The following is a 20,090-nucleotide window of genomic DNA, read 5'->3' on the forward strand; positions in this document are numbered from 1 at the left end:
ATGCCGATGAGAGAGAGCACAAAGTCTAATTCGTTGCTGCTTCGCTCATAAAAATGGATTTACCTTTGTCTTTTTGGCGCTCCGACAAGATAAACTGTATCGTCGTAAGTGCATCGTAAATTAAGGGATTAGCGCATGCCTCATCTACGATAAATAATATCAGCATCATCATGTCGCCATGTGAAAGGAACGCCACCAACGTTGTCTCGTTGCACTTGGGAGTGGCGCGCAACTCGCGCGCAGTCGCACGTATGCACACGCACATTGATCGTGCGCGCATAACGAGCATTATAAATAATGGCAAAACTATCCGATTTCGTATACCAAATTCATGCAAATAAGCGGGCTTAGCGTCTCTCTCGACTCGGGGCCGACAAAAAGTTCTCGTTAAAGCGAAGATACGAAAAAAAGAGGAGCAACTTAATGGCCTCGAAAGTATGTACAGAATCTCTTACTCCGAGGCGGCGATAAATCGGCCCGAGTCCCACTAGAATGAGATACAGCAAACTTGTTTCCGTAATTCACGCGAGGGCAAAAACCATAGAGATCCGGCGGCTCCCCGGCTCTTCGTCTCCTCTTGGGCGCTGAGGCTGCGAGTCGCCTTCCACGCTCGGTCCTCCACCACGTACAAAATGAATCCGCAGGAAAGTGGCGATGGCCCGGGGAAAGCTACGCGCAGGTCGAAACCGGAAAACAGCGCGAAGGCACCGTTAAGCATCTCGCAGCCCATCGGACGTGGCCCGCGACATCACCAGCCACCGGAATCTCGATCTTCGGCGATAAGCACGAGAGCGGCCAGTATGCGCGCCGATATCGATAAAACCGCCAATACGAGGAGCGAGACCAAGACCAAGGGTCGCTTAAAGTCCGAGTCCTTTCACACCCTCATACGCGAACCTTTCGCCATGGTCTCGCGCAAGGACATAATTCGGCGCACCAGTTCGAAAACCGAGACGCAAAGCGACCCGCTCACCAGGCTCGGTCAGTCTCTGAGAAAGCGATGGAGCAGGTCATCCCTCCTGCAGAAGCAGACCGCTCGCGACGAGGAGCCCTTCTCTGACTCCCAGAGGCCCACGACCTTGCCGTCCGTCTGCCGGAGATCGAGCGCCAAGGACCGGGACACGGGCTCGATGACGCTCGTGCCGCTGGCACGCATCTCACGGCAGGAGATCATTCGGCGCACCTCGAGCGCCAATCTGGAGGAGGAGAGACGAAAATCATGCGTCTCCCTTTGCGCTGCCATCGAACGCGATAGCGGCAAGGAGACGGTCGAGTCGAAGCACACCGGTTGTTTCGTCAAGCGCGCACCGACCGCGGCTACGAGCAAAGCTAGAACTCGACCCTCCGACAAGTGGAGGAGTAAGGGGTCCGTAGGGGCCGCGTCGCTGCAGGTACCGAGGCCGTCGACCCTGCCAAAGATCGCGACCTCACGAATCTATCGGAAGGACGAGAAGGAGGAGCAGCAGCAGCAGCAGCTGCTGCTACAGGTGTACGACAATGCCAATATCAGGGTCACGAGCAAGGACTGCACCGTCAATAGGCAGGAGGCACCCATCTACGGCAAAATACGTAGACGCAAGATCTCCGTGCCGAGCCTCTCCAGCACAACTCTCAATTGCAAAGACGCGAATCGTTTGGGCGAAACCAATATTAACGGACTCCGGAAGACGTACCGAAGTATCCGCGATCCAATGATCGACCCGCCCAACTATGGGATGCTGGACAGCCGGCGAAACAGCGGCGCTTCGATGCCGAACCTACCGCAGCGTACCATGTCGCGGCGCCGAATAATCGGCAACGCCGAGGAGGCCCGGGTGATAAAGTCACTGGGCCGGCAACCAAGAGCCAAGGACAGCGGCAACAAGTACGGGACGCTGCGTACTAACACACTGCCGGGTACGGCGCATGATCGAGAACGCGCGAGGCGCCGGAACACCGAGTGGTACAAGCCTCCGGGCGAGAGCGCGAAAGGGCTGGCTCCCGGGAGCCAGGAGGAAGAGGCACTGGGCAAGGGCTCCTCCAAGAGTCTGCCCTCGTACGCGAGGAAGCCGCGCAAGGCCTCCTGCATTCCTTTGAGAATCGATAGGCTGGCGGTAGGAGCGAGACTGACGAGCGGCGGCGTCATCGATGCTCCGAGGAAACTCTCCGTCTCTAGTCACGTCTCCGCTACGGGAATGCCCTATTCGATCTTTGGACTGTGCACCGGCAGGAGGAAAACGCAGCATTCCACGTCGGGGAGTTCGCCGTCGAGGATGACAGAGGGCGATGACGTAACGCATCCGTACAAGGCGAGCCAGCCAAGAACGGTGCGAGCAGGGGATCGTAGACCTCTTCCTATTGTTTTCTTTTTCTCCTCTCCTCGTTCGCTCACAGTTGTTCGATAAGTCAGACTGGCGATACACGAATGAGCGTACGAGCAACTCTGCCTTTGTGAGATTAATAGCGTCCCGTTCCTATGCATTTTAAGTCACTTTTTTTTATTCTTTGTAATTAGTAGTAAACCGCTGGGCGATTTTTACTCTTAAGACGTGCAAGGTATTAGTAGAGCTAGCTTTTTACGGTCGGGGAGGGAGTGTAGAGAAATAAAACGTACAGCTCGTAATAAGTAATTGGCGAAGTTTTGTCGTAAGCGCTCGTCGAGGTAACACCTCGCCACACTCGGCCAATAGTCTCTCGCTCGTTAAGTGGCAAAATTAATAGCTAGAAATAGCGGACGTTCACCAAATACCATTTGATTCCCGGGAGTTGAATTCCTGCCCGTATGATTCACGATTTAAATAAGTTTGAAGTTTTTACGATCGGTATGTGACAAATAAGTACATTAAAAAAAACTTCTTTGAGCATTGTGTACCGTTCTCGGACATAAATCAGCTGTGTGCATTCTTTCGAGACAGGACTCGTTTCTAAGCGTTAAGAGACGCGATTGGACATTTGATTGAATTATCGAATGAAATTAAATAAAATTAATTGTAAGAGTTGCATTCCGATAATGCAGACTACGAGCGAGTACGAACAGCTCGTAAGACTAAATTTGTTTCATAATCTGCCACTGTTACACTTCCTCCTCCCTTTCGTTTAATGTAATCACCGAAATTTAATCACTAATCATTGCCAACAGCCTAGCCGAATCGACACTTTTAGTTTGATTCGATGTTGGTGAGTCTGGGAAAATTAACTAATTCGCAGTGTCCGATGAATTATAACGTTTCCTTGGCCTGTCTGTGCCTATTCTAAATAAAAAAAAAAAAAAAAAATATATATATATATATATTTATTGCAATTAATCGTCAGATTCGTGTTTTTACTGGCCATTGCACAAGCAATTATCTACTAAATAATTCAATTGCAACAAGCAGACTTAGCGTTTCCGCGATTGGGAATAATGTTCAGGATAAACGAGAATTTATGACCAATTTATACAGCACATCCGAATATTTTTGCAGGGCGAGCTCGTTTGGTTCGACCCAGGTGTCGGCCATGTTCTTCCCGGAGAGGTCCTCGAGTATCACAGAGCAGCCAACGTCCTGTCGGTCCAGGCCCTCATTGCCGGAAAGGTGATGTATATTTTATGATTAATTTTCTAATGATTTTCTCTTCAGAGGCGAACCGGTCTTGTGAACTTCGAGGCAAGTCTCGTGCACAAAATATCTGGTCATAGCCGAGTAAGTTTATTATCGACACTCTGACGTTTATAGTTGTGTTTATTGCAGCACGAGTATAAATTTTTCTTTTAACAATGTTGAACTTTAACAATGGCCTTGTGACAGGATTTTCCAAGATACCAAATCTATTACTCGTTAAAGCAAACAAATAGTTTTTAATTACTCTATAATAATTGATTATAACCGGTTTTTCTCGAAATCCTATCGCCAAAAGCAATATTGCCATTGTTGTCTTAACTTTGTTTTAGTCAACTAGCATACTTTTAGAAATTTTTACAATAATCTTAATATGTTAAATATATTAGTGTCCTGGTGAATGTATTAAAATCACGTTAAAAGCATTGCCAGTTAAGAATAGTGGCCATTTATTTACATCTTCACTTTTCTTAGCCTATTTTTTTTATAAGCAACATTTTCCTCAATCTTTGTTTTTATTTTATTTTATATAGAAATGCAAGGTACTATTATGTTATAAATATACCGAAATACAAAGATTGCAATCGAATGTAATTGACTCATTTTCCGTATTTAATAATTATTGCAATATATCTTCCGGATTAACAACGCTAATATTTCCCCGATAATCAATAACATTTTTCTAACATTTCTAACAACAATAAAGATAAGAAGAATAAGTTAAATATAATGTAGTCGGAAACGAATGAATATTTCAACAATATTCAGAGATAATTTAAAAGAAAAAAAAATACCAGTACGTGTGGTTATTTATTGTTTTTAAATAGCGCTCTCAATTAATTAATTTGATCACTTTACTCTCTGTAGTTTAATATAAACTAACAGTACATCGAGAAAAATAGAAAAAATAAAATTTTTTAGATGAATTAATTAAATATATTAGTAAAGAAGTTTGATAAATTATCCCAATAACTAGATTTCATAAAACAGCCTATATTGGCTATTTTTAAAACATTCTTACTTTCATAGATTGTAATAAAGAAGGTATTTATAATTTTAAATTCCTAAAAATCTTGTTTGCTTGAAGTAATAAATAAAGACTTTTTTTTGGTTTTTTGTTTTTATTTGTAGCCGTATAAATTCCCATTAGGAAATGATCGCAATGAGCATTACTACGGAGTATTTGGGAGAGGGGACTTGAAGTCTTTAAAACAATATCAACTGTTTGGTCCATTAAACAACCTAAACAAAACTGTCAACTCGCAATATTATTCAAAAAAGTGTAAAAAAGAAAGAAAAGAGAACGGCGCTCGAGCCAGTGCATCTACAATTAGTACCGTGAATTAGCCTTAAGTGATTTTCCAATTTTCAAAAGATTACACATACCTGCAAATGGGAAACTAACTGTAAACAATTACAACGGAATGGCACGCGGGCTCATCGAAAATTTCGTCTCGACGCACTCACCACTACTGCCACTACTGCCTGTATACAGAAAATCGGGGCGCACGCGCTCGTAGAAAGTCGCGTGGCTAAGACTCGCCGAATAATTCGGATAACTTGCCGAGCTGGACAATGTTTCCGCGAAAGCGTCGCGCAACTCGGGCGTGATATGCGCAGCTAAGGATATAATGAGCCGCGTGCGTGTGCGCGCGTGCGAGCGCTTGGCGGCGAAAGGGTTGTACGAAAGTGGCAAGTTCATCGGCTTTGCGCGTACGTACAAGTTGTACTCGTGGAGCGCCGGTACAATGATTCGGGCGAAATCCGAGGAGGTTTAATGAATAGCCGAGTGTGTTTACTGACAATTGAATGCGTAATAGTGCTCGTGCGTTTTGTGAATGACGATGATTTTTTTATTGTCATGGAGAAGGAACGCTCGCAGTGAGTTATGCAACGGGTTCGTGAAAGTGATTAAAAAACTGTGCTTCGACGATATTTGATGAAAGCATTGCGGTTATTTATTTCTCAGCTAAAGCATTAAATGCTCGTTAAAGTTCTGCGAATACATGCGATATTATCATTTTTAATTTTATCGCAAATTATATTATAATAAATAAGGCTTTTAACGCGTATCTAAATACTCGCTTCTTTGGTAATCTTGTATGGTGTTAGTTATCAGAGCAAGGAACATTTTTTAATTTATCGCTAAAACGTCTTATTTCGCGAGCCAATCGACATTAAACACGAACAATAATAGCATTTTATTTCCTTTTATCGTGCGTATAAAAACCATTGAAATTCACAGGCTTTTCCTATCTTCATTGAAATTTATGCCCACAAGTTTGGTAGAAAAACATTGAAAGATAATACAGCGATCAGCATAGACGTCGAATTAATTTTTAATCGAAAACAAGTTTACGCGAAGTTTGGGGGCGCTTTATTCCTGCTTATTCCTGCCAAGGAATTATTCTTTTGTCTACCGATTTGGAAATACCGAGATATAAATTCGAATGTCAAACGAGTGTTGTTGATATCGATTTTCTGTAATTAATTGTTATTAGTTTTTTTATTATATAGATACGTGCATCCATAAGAGAACTACCGATGTATTAAATATTATAATATTATCTTGAATTTTCTTCTCTTTGCTGAACGTTTCCAATAATCTAAATGACCTTACTCTTTGCGCTTGCAACTTTACAATACGTTAATTATTATACATTGATATATAAAAGAACAAACATATTCACAATTTCATCTTCGAGACTTATAAGGAAGAATCTTAGTATGAAATATTACTAACTACTAGTAGTCTCACGAATAACAATGAACTTTATTTGTTAATATACTGTAATACTTAATAGGCCGTAGAAATTTTAATATCCTCGCTCACGTTATTAATCATTTGATCAAACCTAAATATTAATAGGAAGAGTATTTAATGTTATTGAAGAGGTGTTGTATTGATAAAACGCCTCGTCGTCAATACCGAACTTTAAATAAAAAACGTTGCTTTTACAGCCACAAATATTTACGCTCACGAATCTCACTGGGGTTAAGCCTAGACAAGACTTAGGTCAAAATGGCGTTGAAGACATGATTCAACTTAGGTAAACGACTACATTGACGATCATTATGACTTAACTTTGTACGTGAATAATGACACGCTTTTTCTTGCAGTGACTTAAACGAGGCTTCTCTTCTCTGGAATCTCAAGATACGCTATGACAAAGAACTTATTTACGTAAGGATCGTTAAAATTATTCATTTAAATAGATTTTTCTTATTCTCCTATAACTTTCGTTCTTCTTTTAACATTATGCAGACGTATACCGGGAGTATCCTAGTCGCCGTCAATCCATACAAAATGTTTGATATTTACGGCCTAGACCAAGTCAAGCTTTATGAAGGAAGAATACTGGGGACTTTACCACCGTAAGTGAAAATTATTTATGCAGTAAGAAACTTTCATTTTCACATTTCCCGCTTCTAATTGTACAGCTGCTCTATGGACAAAAGTTTCATTACTCTCCCTGGGGGCACTTTATACAACGAGTAAATGCATATAAACCTCGATAGAGCAGCTCGCTTTCATATAGGCAAATATCGTCATAAGGGAATCTAATGTATCGTAGACATAAAAAAACCTTCGCTCTTTGATGTACGCTGAAGTTTCGCTTCGTCGCATTATTAATTGCACGAATTATCGTGGAAGATTGTCGAATTTCGTTAATTATGCTGCAAATAATGACAACACAAAATACATAATACATATTTTTAACCTTTAATTCATTGCTTGCGTATCATTTATTTATTAAAATAGCCTACTCTTTTAGGAGACGTTTTATGTTTTTTTTTTTTTTTTTTTTTTTTTTTATTTACATTATTATTATTTTTATTATTATTGTACATGCTAATGAATTTTGCTTTCAAACATAAAAAAAATACGAGAGAGAAAACGTTATAAGCTAACAACGTTGTTACAAATCGTCGAATTAAGAAGTATCCGAGAACTATGTCTAAATATACCTTGTCAAACGAGAGTTCCACAGATAAAACATAGCCAGTTATGAATTGTTTAGCGACGTTAAATGCACGGGGCCGTAAATCATCATGACCGCGCGGTTATAAGGTTGTAAAATCAACTAATTTAATAACTTTATAAGTAAGGCTATAAAAATGCCATCGCTCTACAATACGTGAAGTGCATATTGTTCATTTCGCTCCCAGGCACTTATTCGCCGTGGGTTCGTCGGCATACAGCCAAGTGAGCGCAGCGAACAATGCCAGCGCTAATCAGGTGGTTGTGATTTCCGGCGAGTCCGGTTCCGGCAAAACCGAGTCGACGAAGCTCGTGATGCAGTACCTGGCAGCCGTCAACCGAGCACCCAGTAACCTCGTCACGGAGCAGATCCTCGAGGCCGCGCCGCTTTTGGAGAGCTTCGGCAACGCCAAGACGCCGAGGAACGACAACAGCAGCCGATTCGGCAAATACCTCGAGGTCTTCTTCCGAGAGTAAGTTGAATCATGCGCTTTGATGATTTATGTCGGGATCAATCATATCATAATCATCCTCCCGATATGTATCGTCGTTTGCTTTAACGGCTCTAAGAAACAGGTCATCTAGCCAAAGTGTTTGTTATTTTATTTTATTTTATTTTAATAATAAATAAACGTATTTGAAGGAAATGTTTGATAAAAAATAAATAAAAAAGAAATAAATTAGTGGAATAAACTTTTTATTAGCATTAAAATTGTGTGAATGTAAGGTAAGGAAGTTAAATTCTTACTAATAATATGAATGCCTTGGATTCATTTGAAATTCATGGGACGTCAGTGTCAGTGTGTATAAACAATAATCGAATAATCAGTAATCTTCTATTAATCGTACATTTCAATATAACTTTCTAGTCGCACAGAGTTTTAAAGTTACGACTAACAATATCGGAATTTCAAACATTCATAGATAGTCCTATCAATGACTGTATGCAGGTTTATCGCATTTCATTCAAATCGTTTTTAAGCATCGATTCCTAATTTTCCCAGCTATTATGTCGAATGCCAAGCTGAGTAGCAACAACAACGATAAAGTATATCCTAAAACGATATTACAATACATTATTGTTAACCATTTCGGCAGACTTACACTATATATATTATTCAGTCTGAATAATGGAAGAGAAAAAATATTGAAATCTAATTGATAATATTTACAGCCTATTATAAAATATTATAATACCAATTGCCCTGTATAATATAAGAATAATATTTACTATATAAACAACGCTTTTTTTTCACAAACAAATTTTCATTAAAACTCATCGTAATATTACAATAATATTTGATACTCTTACAGTGGTGTAATTGTCGGAGGGAGAGTGACGCAATATCTTTTGGAGAAAAGCAGGATTGTGACCCAAGCTACGGACGAACGGAATTATCATGTCTTTTATGAGCTTTTAGCGGGATTAGATCAGCAATTGCGAGACAAATATGGGCTTCTAACTCCTGATAAATACTTCTACTTAAATCAGGTAGGCCAATATTTATTCGTGAGTAAAGAAAAGTCAGAAATCTTTTAATACTATTTAAAAATTTCATTGATAAGGAAAAAAAAGAAGAAAAAGTAACGACTCGTTAAACATTAACTATTAACGATTAATTTGTTGTTGAATTGGAATGATTTTTAAGTTAGATTTACCATTTCAAAGTATAAGAAAGCAGACGCACGTGTGCAACATAATACAACATTTCAAACAAATTATTCTAGGGTGGAAACTGCGATATTGATGGGAAAAACGATACCCAAGACTTTAAAGCGCTACTTTCGGCGATGCAAGTCTTGGGTTTTACATCCGAAGAACAAGACACAATATTTAAGATTTTAAGCAGTGTGCTGCATCTGGGAAACGTTTACTTTCATCGTAAACAAATGAGACACGGACAGGAGGGCGTGGAAGTCGGCTCCGACGCAGAAATACGATGGGCAGCCCATCTTTTGCAAATTAACTCGGATGGAATCATACGGGCTCTAACAACAAAAACTACGGTAAATGTAGGATGCGGACGAGCAGCGGATAATTTTGCAAAATTATTAACGATGATTAATGAATTTCCAAACATAAACAATTTTACATTATTTAAGTCACCTAAGATTACGCTCACTTTTCGCATACGATCTTTGCAAATTACGCTTTAATGACATTAGGAATTATCCGAAATAAGTCGATCAAACTTTACAGTCCAATAAAATACAGAATTTAAGAAAGAAACTCAACGGTAATCTATTTAAATAGATTGAATTTTCGCGTTATTGATACAGGCAATAATATTATTACTTTCGTATGCCTATCCATAACAACAGTGAAATTATTTGACAAAACAAACGTCGTTTCACGATATCCTAATTCTTTCTCTATTCCAATATTAACACTTGGGCATTTGGGGGAAAAAACAAAAACAAAAATTAAATACAAAGTAAGTAAGAGAATTCTACGGTAAAGTTGAAAAATTGTAGTTCTTTCATTCCATTTTCGTCATTGCGATAAAATTAACATTTCGTGAGGCGGCAGGTCATATCCCGCCATTCATCATGCACGAGTGGTAAAAAAAATTTCTCCAGAGCGCAAATAACCGAGTGTACGCAAACACTCCCCACTCGAAACTTGTTTCATCTTGTGTTTATTCAACGAAGTTTTATGAACGGTTAAGACTCCGTAAATACGTGGTCTCGCATAACCTCACGGCACATTACCAGCGAGATATCGCGCAGACCTACGCGCTCTAAGCCATTATTCTTTCTCCGTTGCAGGAAGCGCGAAACGAGCGAGTGTTAACGGCTTTGAATATCGATCAAGCGCTAGACGCCCGTGACGCATTCGCCAAGGCGCTCTATAGCTCGCTGTTCTCTTGGTTGGTCGCACGAGTTAATCACATCGTCTACAAGGGAACGAAGCAAACCGCCGCCATATCCATCCTCGACATATTCGGCTTCGAGAACTTCACGGAGAATAGCTTCGAGCAGCTTTGTATTAATTACGCCAACGAGAATCTGCACTTTTACTTCAACAAGCATATATTCAAGTTGGAGCAACAGGAGTACGCCAAGGAGAAAATCGACTGGACCACGATAAATTATACCGTGAGTCATTGCGTCATAATTCCGATAGATGGGCGGCTCAAGTCCGATTCCAATTCGAGATTTGATTGCACTTTCGTTACAGCCTCCTTTTTTATTACCTAATTCATCTCGACGTTATATGCGTTCGCGCTGCCTCTATTACGATCTTAACATTTCGTCGCTATAATTGTAATTTCATTTGACGTCATTTTTCAATTCAATAAAATCTCTTCTCACTTTCGCAAGGAGTGAGCGATGAGTTTGCGAAATGCAGTTTTAGCTCTCATTGTTCGGTATATAACAGTCACTCTTCGCTATTCGTCTATTTGACAATCGTAGTAAGCAAAGAAAAAATAGCTCATCCAATTACACAGAAATAATTTAGTTTATCAATCGTAATGATTATGAATAAGAGCTTTCAAATGTCCTTTCATATCCACGAATGATACTTCTATACTTTATTTGTTCAATTTTAACTCTGCCTTTAAGCGCCATTAATTGAAACTCATGTTCGCTTTACAGGATAATTTGCCAATAATTCACCTGATCGCCAAGAAACCAGTAGGAATTCTGCACCTTCTGGATGATGAAAGTAACTTTCCAAAAGCCACGGATCTCTCATTCCTTGAAAAATGCCATTATAATCATGCACTGAGCGAATTGTATTCAAGGCCGCGAATGAATTCGGCCGAGTTTGCCATCAGGCACTATGCCGGCCAAGTTTGGTACAATGTAGATGGATTTTTGGACAAGAATCGAGACACTTTGAGACCCGATGTCGTCGAGCTTTTAATCAGCAGTAAAATTAACGTATGATTTTTTTTTTTTAACCAATACGAGCTATTATTAAATCGATATGCGGCCGACCGATGTTCATTAACTTATTTATTTCCGTGCTTTAGATGGTGAGCAAAATGTTCCAGCACGTGAGAAACGCACACGAAGCCAATAAAACAATCAATAAGCCGAATGGCAGATTCGTCACGATGAAGCCAAGAACGCCGACGGTTTCGGCTCGCTTCCACGACAGCTTGCAGCAACTCCTAGAATCCATGTCCCAGTAAGTTATTCCCCATATCAACATACAACACCAAATGACAATGGCAACGATCCTTAAGATGATAAAAATTCCAATGCCATTTTTAAGAGTCGAGCCTTCATGCCTAATCCTCCCCGATCTAATAATATCTTCTTCCACTTGGCCTCGAGCATTACTTTACCCTCGCACATGCTACTTGCGATAGGTGTAATCCCTGGTTCGTGCGGTGCATCAAGCCCAACTCGGAGAAGGCCCCGATGAAGTTCGACATGCCTTGCGTCCTAGAGCAGCTGCGCTACACCGGCATGCTCGAGACCATCCGCATCCGGAAGACTGGCTACCCAGTACGCCTGCCTTTTGCACACTTCGTCGACCGCTACCGCTATCTCGTGTCCACGAGCTTACCTCGTGGCGCCCCAAACAAGGAGCTTTGCCGTATAATACTGGAGAAGGCCGCGCCCATGGAGGCCCAGATGCAATACCAGCTCGGTCTCTCGAGGGTATTCCTGCGCGAATCCCTGGAACGAACCCTGGAGTACAACAGAGCCTTGATATTGGAGCGCGCTGCAATTACCGTGCAGAGGTGATTTTCTTTAATCTGAATGATTCAGAAAGACAATGTGGGCTCGAGGTATTGCGTAAACTTTTGCGTTTGTCCTCTCGTCCTACCCGTTCAATCGGGTATTTTCTTTAAACGAGCATTATCGAGCTTGATTTATCGACATTATCTTGGCGATCGCTATTCTTTATATTCAAAACTTCTTGTTTTGGCAATGCGAAGTAAATAGTCGAGCGGGGAAAGAGGATTGAAAGTGCGTTTATGAAAATTGTCATTCTATTGGATTCCAAATTTAGTACAATCGTTAGGATAAATTTGCCCTGAGCAAACTTCGAAAAATCCTTTTCCAACGATTCGAGCCTAATTTACATTTGAGGATGATTGTTGAACTTGACGCGACTATTTATGTTACTCTGCACTATAAGATAGAATCCCCTTCTCGATATTTTGTAAAGTTTTATTATTACGTAAATTGCTCCGTTCCCTCTCTAATAACACAATTACACGTATTACAGACTATAGGTACTAGTCCACAAATACGACCGTGGCGCACTCAAATACTATTTTCGATTTACTTGCTAATTTTAATTGATTTTTGTACATTTGTACGAGCCAATTATTTGGCAACCGACAATAATCATTAAGAAAATAAAAAGTATACGATCAGTTCTTATTTTGAAATAACATAAAGGGAATAAATAGCTCGGTATTTTCCGTTTTTCTTTTTAATTTTTTTTCAAATAGATAAAAGCCTCGAGTGTATCATCGAGCTAGAGTACTCGGTCTATCAATGGTCATACACTTGAATAATTATCCTATACGTATACACCCTATACGTAACTAACTATACCAAACTAGTAATGTCGAAGGTACAAGAAAGTGATCGCGATATTTCAAAACGAATAAAAAGCACCGGTACCCCGACATTATCAATTGCACACTTAAATGCGTAACGGATAATTATGAATCGTCGTTACGACAAAGCATGCCTTTCTAATATTATCAGCCAACGAATATACGGCTCTGACGTAGACTGAAATCGTTGGCCGTTTACAAAGTAACGACGCGTCTTACTTTTGTCATAACATCGCCATTGTCTTAACCACCAGGTATACAAGGGGCTTTCTCGCAAGGCGACGCTTCCTCAACATATCTCGTAGCACGGTACTCCTGCAGGCGGTATACCGTGGATATCGTGAGAGAAAGAAGTTCCGGAGCCTGAGGCGTGCCACCATAATAGCCCAAAAACTCTATCGAGGCCAGAAGCAACGCGAGAGGTTCAAGGTGCTCAAGGAGGAGATGGCAAAGCGAGCGGAGATCGAGAGGGCGAGCAGGGAACGCGCCAAGGCTAAGCAGCAGCGAGAGGAGCAGGAAAGGGCCTCGAGGGCCGTTGCCGGGGTCAATCACCTGGAAATACCAGCGGAACTCGCCTTCATCTACAGCAAATTAGACGGTATTCGCGAATTCTTTAAGCGATCTTACAAATATTGGTATATTGAATTTTATTTTCCAAAGATGACAAATTTATATATATATATATATATATATATATATGTATATATAGGAATGTGTACTTGCACGGGGGCGTAGAATTAGATGGCTTCGTTTTGCATAAATAGTGTATGGTTAATTATAAAATCACTACTATCGATAAATATTAGAATACATACTATTTAGAGTAATTATCGCAGGGTTCTCGCGCGGGCTAAAATTTCCTTGGGCTCGTACTGGCTACTGGAGATACCGTGTCACCTGGCGGAATGATAGTCGTAGACGATGCTGACGCATTCTTGGTACTTGCCCTTGATGCGCTCTGGCACAAGCGGCTTCTATTCGCGATTAGGACCCAGATGGTATGGAGCTGAAGGGGCGACGTAGACTTCTCGCGTCGCGTGGGCTAAAATCTCTTTGGGCTCGGACTGGCTACTAGAGATACCGTGTGACCGGGAGCAATTGCTCTTTTCTTTAACGAAGATTACTAAATAAACTTTCTTCGGACTCAGCTGTTATGATGTTTCTTTTCGTTCTTGGTGACTTTAGTGTGAGTATTTACTGACTAAGACTTTCTTCGGACTCAGCTGTTACGATGTGACTTCTTTCGTTGAGATTTTACTTTATATTGTGTTTTTCCTTCTTAAATAATTCACTGAATCTGGTGTCAATTTGAAATCCCTTCCCTTTTTTTGTTTCCAATCAGAGCGGGCCGTTTTTGGGCGGCATGACTGAGCGTGCACGCCTCACTTCCGAATATATTAGGCTTTGACAATTACTACATCGAAAAGAGTGTCTTTGGCGGCAGCGCATTTAATTGTGAGGTGTCTCACCCCTCTTCGGGACTTTGCGACGAGAAGGGCGGGGAGCGGGGGGTCTTGGTCAAGCAGCTACATTTTACGTACTACACAACAATGTCTGCGTGCTGTCTCGTGACATTGAGGGCACACGTGTGCCGAAGATTGCCCGATGTCACACGTGCTGGGTTTCAAGTTACAATAAATTTTTGGAAATGTTTTTCTACTCGATTGTTTTTGTATATCTGACACTCTCGAAATGTTCTCGCGTAAACAGACTCGCCGCGTTCTTGCTAGCTAAAAGCAAAGGTTTATTTATTTCGCTTTCCGAAGTTCAATATTTTTCTTGAAACGATAGACTTGGAATTTTTCTCGAACACATAGTAATTTTTACTTTTATGTGCGTTTTATAATAATAAATTCTCTTATATCATGTAAAATAATGTAAAGTAATAATTCTTGATAATTATTTTCAGACTGGCAACCGACTCATTCCGAGAGGAACTTGATCAAGGTAGTCGGAAGTGTGGTCCCATTTAGCCTAAATTACGTATTACCACCAGACATCGACCAATATCAATTTTCCAAATTCACCAACATCTACTTCAAGAGCCATATCTTTGGCATGAAACGCGAGCCAATCAAAACGCCTTTCTTAGCCAAGGCTCGCGATCAGGATTACACGGATTCCTTGATGATTTTCAAGCTGATATTGCGCTTCATGAACGAGAATAATCTCAGCGGCAAAAGGGAACAGGCTCTCGGCGATTATATAGTTAATAAGGGCATTGTAAATGAGAAGTTACGCGACGAAATCCTTTGTCAGCTGGCTAATCAGACGTGGAAAAACGAGAACGACGCAAATAAGGAAAGGGGCTGGCTCCTGTTATCAAATTGCTTGTCCGCTTTTCATCCCAGTCGCACACTATACAAATACATTTTAAAGTATGTATATAAATTTCTAAATTATGCTGTTATGAAATTAATTTAACGATGAAATTATGTTCTGCAATCGCATCAATCGTTAAAAGCAAATTGATGAATTACACGAGATTTCGCAAATACAAGAAAGAGCCTCCATAGCCATTTAAACCTGTTTTCATATAGAAAGTAAACGGCTTCCTGTAACCAGTTTAGTTTCTACTCCGTGGTTCTGCTATAAAACAATAAATCAAACTTTGTCTTAGTATACTTTTATGTATAGGAACTTAATATAGCACTGTAAATGTAATGGTACAATCCACTAATTGTAATTTTACAATATTATTATCAGCCACGATCATTCAAAATTAATTAATTTTCGATGAATTCGTTGTGATTCACCTATTTTATTTAAAATTCCACGTATTGTTACCGATACACACTATACTCAATAAGATCATTTCTTGTTGTAATATGTTATATTAATTAAGGCGCATTCGTTAAATTATTCATTTTTTCATTTCTTTTTTTTTTTTTTTTTTTGTATCAAATGATTTTTCAAGGTATGTGTCAGATCATGCCTATGATGGGTATAAAGCCTACTGTCAGCGCAAACTTTTGCAAGGCGAAAGAGTTTTACTTAAAACAGTCTACAATAACCAAACAACCATTCAACAAGTGCCAAGAACCTATCCACCGTCTGTTTTGGAATGGAGAGCTAATCGAAACAGAGTTAATATGGCTTTGACTGTCGGCTTTTACGATGGTAAGTTTAATTACTTAAGAATCATCACTTAATTAATGCATGTCCAACATATCAATACTTTTCATCGGCAGCTATCAATAATCCCACGAAACTCTTGTAATTTTTAAGTGTATATCATTGCCAAGGTATAGTCTCACAGATATAATAATCGTGAAAGAAATTCCCTCAAAAAATTTCGTCGAATGGATATTTGAGTTATAACTTTGTTTGACGAATACCTCTGTATTTTTTTAAATTTCCTAATATAATAAAAATCATGAATGAACTTTGCAATACTTTGCGATAAAATATCAATTATTCACCCTGTATCAATAATAAGGCCATTATGTTTTTAAAATTGATAACATTTTCTGTCGCTGCTTTAAAGTTTTTATTGGAGAGAAAGTTGCAATATCGACTTAATGCTTTCTATTGTATAAACTACCATTGTCCCTAAATTTAGAAAAATATACCCTATTAAAAAATCTTATTTCAATGCCAACGAATACAAGTTAGTTGATATTTTTATTAAATAACTTTCGAAACTCTAATGTTTTAAAATAAGAATCGTTATATATGATAAACTAAAGTTTTAATTCAATATAATTTATTATCAACGAATACGAAAGTCCTTTTAAATTGCAAAATCACTGCATGTGTGATACAATATAAAAAAAAAAAATTTTTATATACTTTGACAATAGTAAGAAAAGTAAAAGAAAAGAATAAATAAGACAAATAATAAGCATAATAAAAACAGCACAACAATAAGTCATTTGTATGGTCGTTAATAAATACAAAAGATTGATATTTCGACATTCGCGTAGGACAATGCAAAATATCACCAAGCAAACAAAAAATATCAAATCATTAGGATAATTAATTTCAAAAGTTCGTGCAATCCTGGTAATAACGATCGAATAGCTCGACGATACTCCCAATCGAAACTCATAATCCATCGACCAAAGAGGCTGTCACCCACTCGCTCGTCCCCCGTAAAACAAACACGTGTAAACCTTACGGCCCAATTAGGCGAGACGACAACCTGTGCAGTCGACTCGTGGACGACGTGCGAGGAGCTGGCGAACCTTGCCATTCAGAATCACGGGGTGGAGAACAACGGCTGGACGATAACCTTGTGGAATCAACTGGAGGGCAACGACGCCATCGTCACCGAGACCAACGGCCTGGACTACGTCCTTGACCTCGTGTCCGAAATGGAATTGGCGCCGGCTTTCCCGGCCGCCAAGCACATGTTCCTCGAGCAGCGGAAAAACAGTTTTCCGCCCATCAAAAAGAGAGAGGTGAGTGAGGCGGCCACACGACAAAACTGCGATCGCACGTTTCTTTGCCCACGACGACCTTTCTCGTGGGCGTCCACGAGATGGGACGACGGGGGGCAAGGGTCGGACGATAGGGGGGATTGGAGGCGGTGGGGAAACGCAGGCGCTCGGTAGGAGGGAGGGAGAAAAAAAAAGTGGAGATCGAGCGTCGTACGGTGAAATGGGAAAACGCTGAGAGAAAGATAATACGAGCGTGAGAATTGTAGCGGCAGTCGAGCCATTGAGCGGAGCTCTCGAGCGACGCAAATATGAGTCGGCGGTATATGTGTCATTCGGTGGACGAGGGAAGCGTCTTCCTTCGACGGCCTGCGGATGGATTAAAAAGTCTTATCCGGCCGTTGGCTAAACGTAAAAGTGGAAAAATTGCAGGACGCTCGTTTCCGTGGCGATAGTAAGCTTTGCGATGCGCCTCGCTGATTGCCGCTTCGTCGCTGAAATTGTTTAACGCGGCCGATTGCCGAACACACTCGCTCACCTGCCTTCGATCCCTCACCAACGTAAGCTCGTAAGTAAATACTCGCGAGTCCGACGGTCAACGGGTCGCGATTGTTCATTTCCCCGATAAATGATCTCAATCGCCATCGTCAATCGCCAAATTATTAATTACTTTTCTAAAGTGCCTCTATTTTTTCTAATACGACACACACTCAGCTCGTGCGCGTCCGCTCATCAATCATTGCTCGATTGACATTATTCACCGGCCAACGAAAATTGGAGACTGGAAGTTTGGGGAGCCGAGAATAGATGGCCACGATGCAGCGGTCGAATAGAGAAAAAACGCGAGAAAGAATAAATGGAAAAAACGAATAATGAAAGTGTCACGCATGACGCCTTGGTTCGAGGACGCGTAATTAGTTCGCTGGTGCGTTTAACGCAACGAGACGAAGCGATAAAGAAAAACCGCGACCGAGGGAAAAGCGCGCGAGACCTGCTGCGTTCGCCATCAGCCGCGAACGGTGCCACAGCAGCCGTCTGCGAGATGGCAAATTAATTATCGGGGAAGAGAGCGGCTGCGGGAGGAAAAGAGGGTGTTGGGGAATGGGGGGATAGAGAGGGCGAGCGGCACCTCGACAATAGCGAAAGAAAGTACGTGACTGATGGTAAAAACGTTGGCTCAGCACGCGCAGGTCATCCGCGAACTGGAGCAGGAGGTGCTGCAGGAGGCCCCGCTGCTCAAGACCTTTCAGCCGCTCGAGAGGAAGATCGTCGCGGTGCCTAAGGCCCTGGTGGACAAGCCCGTTGAGCCGGAAATACAGTCGCCGAGGAGGCCTGTGGTGCCGCCGCCCCAGCCACCACTCGCCAAAGTACCAGCGGCGCTCGGTCGGCGCCGGACCCCCGTCACCGCTAGCTTTGGCCTCTAACACACTGGAGCTTTCCCGCCCGAAGTACTTTTTTCACGTGCGCTCGAGACCTCGTGCTGCCGTTTATCGGCAAAGTGAAACATTATTTTTGCATAGGAATTACTTGACTTTGCTCTCGGACTTTACATTCGAGTTTCTTCCAAGTTTTCGACATTAATGTGATTATTTTCCTTTCCTTTTAATGTAACTCTCCGGTGCTTAATTATTATTTTTGTGTTTTTCATTATATGTTAAATGTTGCTGCTTTTATAATACTCACTTTTGCTCTTTAGTTGTCATTATTTTATTTATTTACTGAATTTTTGGCGCGTAATTAATGTAGAGTTATGAGAGTTATAAGTGCGTAAGGTTTCTTGAGCTCGATATTTACGATCATTTTCTACTTTAAGCCCAAAATAATTTACAAAATCATGACATTATACGTTCATAAACTTATTAAATTGTCCGGCAGCGATAATTGAACAGCAACTTGTAAGATTACACAGTCGAATTAAAAATAAAAGTAAGATTTTGGGGTAACGTGCGAGCAATCCTGATGGATTTCAATGATATTTAAAATGTTTTCTCTTACATCTATTTTTCTTTTCTTTTATTATTATTTTTTTTTTATATAACTATTCATTAATATTGTTAGTATTACAAAATGGGAGGTCATTAGTTAATGGCACATTATAGTAATAAAAGGAAGGAGTTGCTTAAAGCATAGGTGTCGGCACATATTAAAGTAAATAGTCACGAAAGTATAGATATTTAAAATAATTTTAACGACGGCTTTTTACGTCTCCTCGCTGCTTTGCTATCGCAATCTAATTCAAACAATTGCCAATCAAAGTAATTGTAATGGTGGATCGGACAAAAGGGAAATGTAAAAGGCCACGATATAAATGTAAAGAATCGCGTGGATTTATCATAAATTATTCCCAGGTGTAACGGGTGAGCACTGGCTTGGCGCAAACTGCCGGCGAAATGGCAAAAAGTATGGCATATAAGTAGAGAAAAGCGACTGTTCTATGGCCAGGAAAGAGTTGGCTACGTTTGATGGACGTTATATTAACGATCTCTGACGAAAGGCCGCGCCGCGAGTGAAAACGTTTGCGCGGCGTTGCATATACGGCCAGTGGCGCGCGGTCGAGGCGTGGTGGAAGGTGGAAGGAGTATGGCGGGATATTAGTGTAATGGGTTAGGTTGTATACAGG

General features: G+C 40.8%; 1 protein-coding gene across 1 annotated transcript in view; it reads left to right on the forward strand.

Annotated features, from left to right (window-relative positions):
* The window catches only part of Myo10A (unconventional myosin 10A), a 90,815-nt gene that overhangs the window by 10,397 nt on the left and 60,328 nt on the right, over positions 1-20,090 (forward strand). Inside the window, exons 2-17 of the mRNA XM_011499457.1 lie at positions 3,444-3,554; positions 6,540-6,628; positions 6,699-6,762; positions 6,844-6,953; positions 7,749-8,033; positions 8,875-9,052; positions 9,289-9,567; positions 10,330-10,659; positions 11,161-11,448; positions 11,541-11,698; positions 11,883-12,260; positions 13,346-13,689; positions 15,001-15,469; positions 16,009-16,211; positions 17,223-17,494; positions 18,652-18,843. Of these exons, the coding sequence (XP_011497759.1) occupies positions 3,444-3,554; positions 6,540-6,628; positions 6,699-6,762; positions 6,844-6,953; positions 7,749-8,033; positions 8,875-9,052; positions 9,289-9,567; positions 10,330-10,659; positions 11,161-11,448; positions 11,541-11,698; positions 11,883-12,260; positions 13,346-13,689; positions 15,001-15,469; positions 16,009-16,211; positions 17,223-17,494; positions 18,652-18,843 (3,750 nt within the window). The remainder of the gene's footprint in view (positions 1-3,443; positions 3,555-6,539; positions 6,629-6,698; positions 6,763-6,843; positions 6,954-7,748; positions 8,034-8,874; positions 9,053-9,288; positions 9,568-10,329; positions 10,660-11,160; positions 11,449-11,540; positions 11,699-11,882; positions 12,261-13,345; positions 13,690-15,000; positions 15,470-16,008; positions 16,212-17,222; positions 17,495-18,651; positions 18,844-20,090) is intronic.

The sequence above is a fragment of the Ceratosolen solmsi genome, unplaced genomic scaffold, assembly GCF_000503995.2.
Source record: "Ceratosolen solmsi marchali unplaced genomic scaffold, CerSol_1.0 scaffold35, whole genome shotgun sequence".
NCBI lineage: Eukaryota > Metazoa > Arthropoda > Insecta > Hymenoptera > Agaonidae > Ceratosolen > Ceratosolen solmsi.